The 11,865-nt window shown below is 36.8% G+C and overlaps 1 protein-coding gene across 4 annotated transcripts; it reads left to right on the top strand.

Moving 5' to 3' along the window:
- Positions 1–2,560: 2,560 nt before the first annotated feature.
- CUNH21orf91 (chromosome unknown C21orf91 homolog) lies at positions 2,561–11,599 on the top strand. 4 transcript variants are annotated; one of them, XM_087721552.1, is made up of 6 exons: positions 2,829–2,899; positions 3,799–3,813; positions 4,676–4,806; positions 7,249–7,779; positions 8,654–8,716; positions 10,504–11,599. In XM_087721552.1, the coding sequence occupies exons 3-6, from the start codon at positions 4,683–4,685 to the stop codon at positions 10,662–10,664; spliced, it is 879 nt and encodes a 292-aa protein (XP_087577678.1). In that variant the 5' UTR covers positions 2,829–2,899; positions 3,799–3,813; positions 4,676–4,682; the 3' UTR covers positions 10,665–11,599. The 4 variants fall into 4 exon arrangements, with proteins under 4 accessions (XP_087577677.1, XP_087577681.1, XP_087577678.1 ...); XM_087721551.1 differs by lacking the exons at positions 2,829–2,899; positions 3,799–3,813 and adding an exon at positions 2,561–2,691; XM_087721555.1 differs by lacking the exons at positions 2,829–2,899; positions 3,799–3,813 and adding an exon at positions 2,726–2,824.
- The last annotated feature ends 266 nt before the right edge of the window (positions 11,600–11,865 follow it).

Genomic DNA, 11,865 nt, shown 5'->3' with positions numbered 1-11,865 from the left:
CGATATTCTGTAAGTAGCAAATGGTTGTCTTCTTACCCAATTTGTCTATGGAGATTCTCAGTCATTCAAGTCCCAGAAGTGTTTTTTCAAGTGGCAACTGGACTTTGTTTTTTCTTTGAAGACATTTCGCTACTCATCTTGTATGAGAAGTGAAAAGTCTTCAAAGAAAACTCGAGAGAGCCCAGTTGCCTCTTGAAAAAGCACCTTTGGTTTCTTACCCAATTAGTATTAATAATAGTTCATTTTCCCTTGTAATGCATTTATTTTCTATACCTCTAAGATGTTTGCAAATTCAGCAGTATATCATTTTGCAATAATATTAGTTGCCGTGTTATTACTCTTGCAACTTGCTAGATTAGTTTGCTTTTCATTAAATGAATCAAGATCTGAGGACGTATTAAGCCTGACTGATGCCAAGTCACTGAGGTCATAGGCTTGAATAGAGAAATTCAGAGATGCAAACATTGGCAATATTTTTTGCATGTAATCAGAATAGATTATATTATTAATTACAATTAGGTTGTGTTTGTTGATTCTTATAAAACTGAGGCAAAGGAGTACCTTCTTACTTTAGACCTAATGTCTTTGTTTTCCTTGCATGCTCATCCCATGGCACTCCCTGTTGCTCACCATTTTACTGGTCCCACATCAGGTCCTTGTTGTACCTGGATTGTATATTCTGATTGTGCTCCAGTGGTGTGGTTGTTGCTCTGTCACCAACCATACCACTGCAAGTCCCAGATTGGTGGTCTGTTAGTGGCAACCCTATCTGCAGGGATGTTGCAGTATAAATATCTTTGACTAATATCCAAGTAGTGCAATGTTTTACTGTATTTTAAAATCAGATCGATTGATTGATTACATTTAATTTGTTTGCCACCCACCTTGCCAACAAGCAGTTTGATCCTCTGGTTGACCAGTCAATAAAGTATTGAATACATTTATACATGCAAGTATATATATTTGTATCTATGCAAGACTTTCATATTAAAATAATGTGATTATTTAAAATCTTTTAATCATACACATTTACAAGTTCATGCACAATCCAGAATCAGCACTGCGTAGCAAGCCCATGGTTGTTGTGCATAGTCTCAAGCATCTGTTTCAGATATGTTGGGAGAAAGTTAGATGAAGGAAGTATTTCTTGGCCTTAGATGCACCAGCACACTTAAATATTAGATGCAGGATTGTCCACAGCAGCCCTGAATGCATGTCACAACTTGGGACACCCTATGTAAATGAGTTACACACTTCATTTCTGCCTTCATGTACTTCAAAGCTGGTCAGGATTTCTGAAAGGCTGAAGGCAAGCAAAAGAGAGTAGCTATAACATCAGGGTCTCTAGTTCATGGCTGAGCTTTCTGCACCATCTGTAGCACTGCTTTTAGTAGAGAGATACATAATGGAGAACAGGATGTTGGTCACAGCACAGATTTGTCGAGGGATGTTTGGGCAAACCTCTTTGAGCTGTGCTGATCTATGCCTGGAGTTCCTGGTCCTCTACAGAATCATCCACCCTGCCACTAGAATCTTGTAGCATTAATCAATTACACTTCCTGGTTGCTACACAACCATGGGTGCCACTGCACATGAACTATAGTTCCTATAGTTAGTAGGAACTAACTGTAACAGGGTTAAAGATGCAGGTCTTTTATTTGAAAACATCTACACATTATTACTTTTAAATTAGAATTATAAATTAAAGATATATAACTTTATTGCAGTCATTAACCAGCACAAAGAAATTGATATCTAAAATATCCAAAATTAACAATGGTTAAGATGTTTAGGAAAAGTAAATGCATACAAAAATTGTGGTTAAAAATAATTTTAAATAAAAGTTAGCTAAAGGACTTACTCAGGCTACACATTCAATAAGAAGAGATTAAAATTAGCAATCTGGAAGATAAAAATCTTGAAATTCCAATATAAAATACAATACAAATAGATATACATACATACACACAGGGACACATATACGTACGCATATATTCATGTGTATGTATTGCAATGAATAAAGCAGTAAATAAAGCAATGAAGTATAAATGAACAAGTAAGTCTCTTTACTAAAATTTATCGTAAGAGTTTTGAGGGGGAAAATACGCTTAACCATAAAAACATATGAGAAATCTTGAAGTTCCCAATCATCCTTTATTATCTTCTAGTATCGTACCCCAAATTTCACTTCTGAAAACTTGGGGGGAGGGAACGACTTCTCAACAGGAAATGCGTAACTCTATCTGGAGTATATCTATAGCTTGCAGCACTGGTTGCTACTTGTCTGGGACTGAGGGTCGTGTTTTTCTTACACCGTGGGGAGGGGGGGAGAATTATAATTTTACGGTGCTGCCGAATCAGAGTGACAGCAAAGTAAATGTTACTGCACACAAATCCCATTCGCTAGAGGGAAACAAGAAAAGAAAGGAGAAGGTGGAAAGGCTGGTTGGGGAGGAGGGAAAGTTTTCTCACTCTCCTAGATTTTCACCCCTCCCTGACCAAAAATGGTATAGTCCGGAAGCAGGCAAAGTCGGGGTTTCCCCCACGCTGGGAGGCCAGGCTTAAGCTTAGGTTTGCTGCCGCCGCCTCCTCCCACTGTTTTCGCTGTTGCTGTTTCTCCGACAGCCATTTCGCGAGCGCCTGTCGTGAGCACCGAGAACTCGGGAAGGCGGCGGGTCCCGTGTGGCCAGGGTGAGGAGGAGTGCCAAGGGGTGCCATGCTTGCGAGTGGCAGGGCTGGGAGCGCTAAGGGTTTCACTAGGGTCAAGTCAAAGTGAAGCTGGAGCTTGCCTAGAGTGGCGCGATTTACTCTTAAAAGGGGAACGGTAAGGCAGGAGCCCTCGAGCACGTTATTTCCGCCCAAGGAGGAAATATTTGGGTTCTTTTCCAAGCGGCTTTGTGTAAGGCTGGAAGGACTCGTGCTAATTTCAGGGCAGCCATTGGATGGCTTGGGGGCGGATGAATTGCAGCTGCGTGGTTTAGCGCTCCTCTCCCCTTCTCAATTTTTACCTTTCTCCCCCCCCCCCCCGACATGCGGCTCATCACCTCTTTCCCATTCTCAACTTTACCCAGCCTTCCACTCTCTAGATGAGTTGGGACTCTTCTTCTATCACTTCTAGAAACCCCCTGGTAATCTACCTCCAGTGCTGAAAAGGCTTGCTTCTTTGGAGGTTGGGATATTGGGTCCATCAGCTGAAGGGGTCTAAGGAGAGGCATGGAAGTAAATATTGTCAGGATTAAATGTGCCTAACGAAATGATAAAAACATCTTTTGTACAGATGCCATCCTTGGAACAATGAGATACAAACCAATGGAACACATATATGCAAGAGCCAGAATGTATGAGAGCAAAAATAGCCTCTTTACCTGTACCAAGTACATTTCCCTGGCCCCAAATTAGCTCTGAGTTTTCCAAGACGTGAGAAAGTTTTCCTGTTTTCCAGCTACATTGGTTGTTTTTTTTGTAAAAATGGCAACATGCAAAATGCCACTCCTTGGTATAGCTCTTGTTCTCATTAAGGTGAATAAAAATGTTTGGATATAGGTTTTCCCTAGCAATAGAGAAATAATTATACTGGAGATGTAGAAGTGTACACAACTGCTATCTTCTTTACTGAAGCCTTGGCCAAGCCTTTATCTTATCTTAATACCCTTTCAGCAAAGAGAAAATGGCCTAGTTTCAGTTTTGGGGAAAAGGAAAACCTGAGAAACATTCCCACATGTCCCAATGAGAAATGCTGTTTAGAAAACAATTCTGAAATTAACTTTGTGTACTCATTTTGTGTTTTTCTAAGCCCAGTCAATGAAATGAAAGGCAATTGATTTGATATATTGACTATTGTTACTTATTCTATTAATGAAGTATATAAACAAGGTTGAATATAAAATATAATTTCGTTGTGCTTATTTAGCAGAAATAATGGGATGATTTGTGCTCACAGCATATAGACTAAATTCTACACTCTGCTGGAGTAAAATTCACAAGCTCAAAATGACTAAAAAGATACCTTAGAGCTGCCAAAATTACTCCCTGCATTTATTTATGTGATAAATTGTGTAATATTGTTCTGCCAAAGGCTGTTCTGAGATAGTAAAGTTATTACTGAACTAGCACAAAGATTTAAACACTTATTAAAATGAGAAATTATTGAAGGGACACAGATTTTTTTCTATGTTTCATTAATGATTTACATATTTAAGATATTCTGTAGGCTGATCATCTTATATACCAGGGGTGTCAAACTGGCAGATCACAAACTGGATGCATCACACACAGGCAACACTCACCCCAGCTCTGCAAAAGGGAAAAACGTCACAAAACTTTATGTGATGCGACGAGTTGACACGTGCTATATACCATAAATCTGTGTGACTTACAGTAAAGATAGTGTGTTTGTGTATGAAACAATTTTTAAAAATCCAAAAACCAGCTCCCAGTAGCCTACAATAATAAACAATGATCACTAGGTTTCAGCCAGATCTTATCTCAATGTAGCAAATGTATTCAATTTTGAATCAATTGGAAAATAAAATTTTCTAAGTTTACTAAACTGTATTTGAATTAAAACAGAGTTTTTCCAGGTTTTTCTGTCAAACCTTGTGTGGGATGCTAAATATATGATTCTTCCATATTGTGAGTAACAGTAACAATATATTATTAAACTTTTCTCTTTTAGGGGCATTATGACTGAAGAGCAATTTGTTAACATTGATTTAAATGATGATAATGTTTGCAGCATATGCAAATTAGGAACAGAAAGAGAGACACTTTCCTTCTGCCACATTTGTTTCGAGCTAAGCATTGAAGGTAAGTGTAATCTAATTTCAGACACCTGGGGAGGGGGGGAATCTAACTTTAACAAACAAAATCTTTCAATTTCCAGATTAGTGATGATAGTAGCTTAATAAATGTATTCCTGTTTTGCTAACATCGGTCTTTTCTTTGGAGGGATCTCTGAGTAGGAAGATGAGTTTGTTTGCATTCAGAACTTTGATTTTTCAGAGTTATAAATCACTTAGTAATCCTCTGTGTAAAAAGGCTCCAATTCATCTATTTATCAATGTTTCTACAAATAAAAATTAAAAAATCACAAAAATGTAACTCATTTATAATAGATTTTCATTAGGATTGTGTGAATTTATAAATATAAACTTACCTTTGAAGCCAGTTTGATTTAATAGTTAAGGCACTGGACTAGAAGTGAGAAACTTAAGTTCTAATCCTGCATTACCTATGGACCTAGTTGGGTAACTTTGGACCAGTCATTCACTCTTAGTTGTAGGAAGAAAGTAATGACGAACCAATCCGAAAACTTTTGCCAAGTAAATTGCAGGACCTATCTGTATATTTACCAGGAATCAGAATGGATTCAAAGACATGAGAGGAGGAACCTAACATTTCCCCATATATAGTTACTTCTGTAATTATTCCATATTTTATGTAATTATCTAATTTGATAACATTGCTTTATCAGTTAGTCAACAATTTCCCCTTAAAATTTAAATATATTTACAATTTTATAAATGCTTACTTTTCTATATCCTAAGTTATGGTTCCTTAGTTTTCTCAATGAAATAATGCTTCTCATGTGTTTTTATGAAGAATTTGCAGGTTTGGAAAAACAGCTACCAATTGTCTTGCAGAAGTGAATAAAAGAGACATTATTTTTATTAATCATCTGGGAGATGAAAATAATGAGACTTTATTCAGAAAACCAGTAACAATTTAAAGCATCATAAGAATTTTGTGACAAATTGTGCTTTGAAAGTAATAAGTTCACTAGACCCATACTTTTGTTTTGCTAAACAGGTTGCATGTCACTTCCATTTGTTATCTATGAATAGAGATAATTTTAAGTTTCTGCTTTTTCAAGATTCATAAATTAAAGTATCCCAAGTTTACTATATTACTCACATAAAATAAAGATAAGTAACCACGCAGATACTGTGACTAAGTTACTATGCCAACACTAATATCAGTGCTAAGATAGCTTAATCACAGTACTAAGAAGATATTTACAGAATCCTGTAAGACTGAATAATTGGCGCTCTCTCTCTCTTCAATATTTGTAAAGAATTCATTGAGATTCAGTGACAGTATTAGATGCTCTTCATAATATATGTATGTATATAAAGTCATTACTTTATATCCAAATGTACTTAGAATGGTGTTAGTGAATAAATACGCTACTACTCCCTTACACGCTTATGTAAACATTGTACAAAATTATTATTGGACATTGGTGTTACCAAACTGTAGATTATTTCTTGAGCTGATGTTTGGATTATATTCACATTCAAACTTAGTCAGGGTAACTCATTTGGTAACTCTTGGTCAAACACCCACTTTGTGGGTTTCAATTCAGCCTTCAATTCTCTGGGTTGCTGTAACACTTGTTGGGGGTTTACATTAAGGAAATCCCCATTTAGGTCATTTTTTGCTCTCAAAGAGGTAAGATATAAAACAAATATGAAGTTGAAAAACTATAGTTCTATTATTCGCAAAGCATCCTGGCCACCACAAGATAAAAGATGTAACTCCAATATCCAATGAAAAAAATCTGCATATTCTTTCAAATGAAAAGAATGTTGAAATCTAGTTCTAGTACAGGTAGTCCTCAACTTACCACAGTTCATTTAGTGACCATTTAAAGTTAAAATGGCACTGGAAAAAATTGATTTATGACCATTTTTCATACGACTGTTGTAGCATCCCCATGGTCATGTGATCAAAATTCAGATGTTTAGCAACTGACTCATTCATGACGGTTGCATTTTTTGCCTCCCAAAACCCCACCTCCTTCATCAAAATGGCCGTGCATAGCCTTTAGGAGGCTTTCAGAGTGCTCCTGGGGGGTGGGGACGGCAGAAATGAGCAAAATATGGCCTGTTTTTTGCTCAGTTTTACCCCACCCCACCCCCAGGAGCACTCTGTAGGCCTCCTAAAAGCTATGCATGCCCCCCCCCTTTTTTTTTGACAAAAAACAGGCCTGTTTTTGTGAAAACTGGGTCATTTTTTGCTCCCTCCCCCAGCACTTTACAAGCCTCCTAAAATGCATGTCTTTTTGGGGGGAAAAATGGGGCCATTTTTGGGAGGTCTACAGAGTGCACAAATGTTTTTTAATTTACATCTTCAAAATCTTGGTGTCTCTTATATTCTGAAAAATACGGTATATATATTATTTTCAGCCTATAATTTAGTATTATTCATGGAATTATACTACTTATTTCTTTTTTTCCCCTTTCTTAGGAATACCAAAGTTTGATCTTCTGCATACAAGATCATTAAGGGGACATAGAGACTGCTTTGAGAAATTCCACTTAATAGCAAACCAGAGTTGCCCACAATCAAAATTGTCCAAAAGTACATATGCAGAAGTGAAAAACATTTTGAGCAAAAAAATTAACTGGATTATACAGTATGCACAGAACAAAGATAGGGATTTGGATTCAGGAGGTTCGAAACCAACACAGCATCGGATTTTTAGTTTTAGACATCAAAGAGAGAGAAAGTTACTTCCACAGTTTGATTCCCAAGTCCCTAAATATTCTGCAAAATGGATCAATGAAAGCTCTGGGAGTATTACAAACTGTTCACAGAGTATTCTAGAATCAAGAGAATCCAGTGATTTTAGATTTGACATGTTGCAACAAAGAAGTGCACAATTTTGTTGTAATAATTCATTATGGTCTAGTCATAATCAGTTATCGGAATTGGGAAAAACCAAAAAAGATCCAGATTCTTCTGTACGAAGATTTCCACAATACAGCAGAGAGCAGTGTAAGTGCAAGAAGTAATTTATAAACCCATTTGTATATATAAACTTTGTAGCACTTGGAAAATAAAAATACTAACTTATTATTATTGAAAGAAGTAAATTTTCGGTTGCATACAATCCAGTGATACAGTGTCAACTAGTCCTAGCCTAAAGAAATATGATTTTTAAATTGTGAACACATACTAAATAATATGTTCTCTTTTAATTAAAAAAAAATACTCAGAGTTCATACTAATTTAAGTCTAGTAAATAAATCTATTAAATTTATGGAACTGTATTTTGTGCTTTGTTAATGTGATCTACACTTACCTTCAACAACATAAGCTCCATTAAAGGAGCTCTATTTTGTTTTGATTAAGCATGTATATTTGCAATGATTAAATATACTAGTCCATATATCTACTTCAAGAATATAATGTAAGGCTACTTATAGCAATCCTGGATCAGCTAGGAAGGACTTTAAATTGATGGATTCATCTGGAACCTTCATAAGCAGCCCTACAAGTTTGTTAGAATCAGGGCAAATCTGCTACATGATAATAGTTACTATTTCAAAGTATAAAAATTATTTGGATAAAAGTTGGATGCATCGTTTTAAAGAGAATGGTTGAAAAATTGCAAAAGCAGCTTTTCTCCACTTATATATTGCATTGTATTTTAAAAGAGATATTAGTGCTTTTAGTTATTTGATTTATAATTGCAAGAAGGAGAAAAGAATCCCAACACTGACTTAATATAAAGAAATGTATTGATCACTATGTATACATCACTAATATACAAGTAAAAACTATTGGTATTTAATATTTCTGTATGAAAGCATTGTTTTCCATTTATACACACTCATTAACAATTTACTTTGTCTTTACTTCATACCAGTGAATATGATGCCTCTGAGAGAAGTTGAGCAGCTGAATGGGAAACTACTCAAACAAGTCCATGGTGAGATACATTTTAATATTTGCTGATTAATACATTTTTATAAGCCTGTATTTTCCCACTTTATGTCCCTAAAAAGATTTATGCTATGTATGCGCGTGTATATGTACATACACATGCATGCATGCATATTAAATTAAATCTGTAAATCTGTATCCTTCATTGAAAGCAAATCAAAAACAGTTTCAACTATTTTTTAATAAATGTACTGTATTTTTCAGAGTATAAGATGCACCTTTTTACTCCAAAAAAGAGGGTGAAAATCTGGGTGCGTCTCATACTCCGCCTGGGTCCTCTGGAAAAGGGGCAGGTGAAGCGGGCGCTGTAGAAATTGTGATAGCTGGGAAGGAGAGACATTTCGCTTTTGGGGCTCCCCCTTGGCTTCCGGGAGGGCTCAGGCAGTGGCAGTAGCGCCTCACATTGCTGGGGAGTGAAGTCATTGTGGCCATTGTCTCCCCTGAGCTGCCCGCCAAATATCTGAGGCACCTTTCACTTGCAGGAGGAGGAGGGCAAGGGCAGAGTATACCAAAGACTTTGAGTAACTGGGAAAGAAAGCCGAGCTTGGAACCTGCTGAAAACTGCCTCCCGAAAAGCACGCCTTTCCCAGTTACTCAGAGGCTTTGATTTAAGGAGATGCTGCTTTAAGCCACCCTCCTCCTGCAAACGAAAGGTACCTCAGAGATGGTAGATTTCTCAGAACGCTAGATTGGGGAGTTAAAAACCTGAAATGAGGTACAATGAAGCTTGATTCAAAGGCTTTGGTCTGGAGAGATTGGGCGGGGAGGGCAGGGGGAGGAAGGGAAGGGAAGAGGAACAATCTCTCTAGGAAGACTTTTATCAGAACACTAGACTAGGAAGTTAAAAACCTGGAATGGGGTACAATCAAGCTTGATTCAAAGACTTTGGCTCCTGAGATCACTGTGTTGCCACCCAAAACGCTGGTACTGCAATCTCTGTAGCACCCGCTTTATCTGCCCCTTCTCGGGCGGTTCCAGGCAGCAGAGATGGCGGTAATAGCATTTTCAGGTGGCAAACCTTTCCTGAGAAAAGTCTTTGGTTCTTTTCCCTTAACCCCACACCACCCCAATCTCTCCAGATCTGTCACGCAGGGCTTATTGCTACTGCTACTATTGAGCCTAGCTACTGTATCTCTTTGCCGACAGATCCCGGTGGATTTGGGGGGTGTGTGTGTGTGAGAAGGCAGCCTCGTTTCCTTTATGCTTCCCTTTTGCCGCTCAAGGAACCATTAATCCAAATGGAAGGGATCCCCATCCCTCCTCACCAAGGGCTGTTCCCAGCCAAGCATAGCAGCAGCCATTCAGCCATACCTGCATGTCTTTCTCCCCTAGCTGAAGAGAAGAAGCGAGCCCCCCCCCCCAACCAGCTGCCAGGAGCATTCTATAAGCCACCTAAAGGCTATCTATGCCTCCCCTTTTTTTTTGACAAAAAAGAGGCCCATTTTTGTGAAAAACGGGCCGTTTTTGCTCATTTTTGTCCCACCCCCCAAGAGCACTCTACAAGCTTCCTAAAGGGTATTCATGCCTGTTTTTTAAGAAAAACGGGCCATTTTTGGGAGGTTTGCAGACTGCAAAAACTTTTTTTTAGTTTGCAGACTACAAAAACTTTTTTATATAGTTATTATCAAAACCTTGCTGCGTCTTATATTCTAGTGTGTCTTACACTCCGAAAAATATGGTATCTATCTCATAAATTAAAGTACATTGTTGCAACTCTTAATTAGTATAACTATTTGATGTTATAGGCTAACATGCCATCATTATTGATTTCAGATGTGTTTGAAGAGTTAACGAAACAAGTACAAGAAAAAGACTCCTTGGCTTCTGAGCTTAATGTCCGTCATATTGCTATTGAACAACTGTTAAAGAACTGTTCAAAACTGCCATGTTTACAGATGGGACGGGCAGCCATGAAATCCAATGTATCCATATAGCCATGGCAAACTTGCATTTTCCACTTTTGCTTCTCTGTGAGTTAGACTTTGGGGAAAAACTTGCACATTTGAGCAGTATTTTTGGGGGAAAATAAGCTTGTGGGTACACAAGGTAGCTATATGTATTTGCATTTTTAAAGACAAAAATAAAGATTGATAGCATTTTCATTTTATATAATCATTTCCAGTATTAGTTGAACTGTGTGAATCCGTTGCTTCATGGTACAATGGGACACCAAGTCTTAAAAACATGGTTGTTTAAGAGCCTCCCACATTGGTTATGTGCATGCATACACATTGTCCAAACATCATGATATGATTACCATCTCTATACTTTGAGTAGTATATTTGAGTGAATGCAAAAAAATCCCTCTAAATTTTTTTTCCACCCTAATAAATATTTTCCTTTGTCACCGATTACCAATATTTCAGCTTAATTTAACTAATACTTCTAACCATATGTAAATAACCTGGGATAACAGGTGAAATATAGTTTTAAGTATTAAGAAATAATGGAACCACCAGTATTCATCTCAATTTTTTTTATTTATTGCAAGCAATATTTTATTACTGAATTTTATAAAAAAAGAAAACTATTTTAGGTACTTTTCCACATCTTTTTTATAAGAGTTTTGATTATAAATAGCATTTTACCTGGTGTAATAGGTGTTTACTCTTTTTTCAGGTCAATGTAAATTATTTTTCATGATGGAAGTAGTTTTAAAAAAAGCTTGTTCCCAAAGACATGATCTCAGCAGTTGTATAATATTACCTTTAATTTTAAGAGTGTATAATTATATCAAGCATCACAAATTTAAGCCAAGAATCTACTTTTGGAATGATGGTTCAGGCTTTGTTAATATAAGCAGAGCTCAACTTCAGTTTTATATGTGAATTTCTATTGTTTATAAAAATAAATGGCTTTAAAAACATAATGCCTCAAATTAGTTGTTTATATTATTTTATGTCACTTGTGAACTTTATAGAAACTATGAAACTGTTAAGTGCTAAATTAGGTTATGGTTTAAATGCCCTGCAAAAGAAATGCTTCGTCTCTAAAATACAAAAACACTTGCCACCCATGGAACAAAAGTTGAATAGGCTGAAAGTTGCCAGGAGAATCTCATTCTGGTAAATACATTTTTTGTAAATAGGCAACATGATTTGTGTGTATTTGTGTGTGTGTTTTCAGATCTCAACT

The sequence above is a fragment of the Thamnophis sirtalis genome, unplaced genomic scaffold, assembly GCF_051295495.1.
Source record: "Thamnophis sirtalis isolate CommonGarterSnake01/CBP01778 unplaced genomic scaffold, rThaSir2_p1.2 scaffold_8, whole genome shotgun sequence".
In the NCBI taxonomy this organism is placed as follows: Eukaryota; Metazoa; Chordata; class Lepidosauria; order Squamata; family Natricidae; genus Thamnophis; species Thamnophis sirtalis.
The sequence above is the reverse complement of the archived record's forward strand: the minus strand, read 5'-3'. Positions and strand labels throughout refer to the sequence as shown.

Excerpts from the sequence above, each read along its gene's own strand:
- CUNH21orf91 (XM_087721551.1), top strand. The coding sequence starts at position 4,683 with ATGACTGAAGAGCAATTTGTTAACATTGATTTAAATGATGATAATGTT. Across the intron at positions 4,807-7,248 it reads TTTCGAGCTAAGCATTGAAG|GAATACCAAAGTTTGATCTT; the intron begins GTAAGTGTAATC and ends CCCCTTTCTTAG. Across the intron at positions 7,780-8,653 it reads ACAATACAGCAGAGAGCAGT|TGAATATGATGCCTCTGAGA; the intron begins GTAAGTGCAAGA and ends ACTTCATACCAG.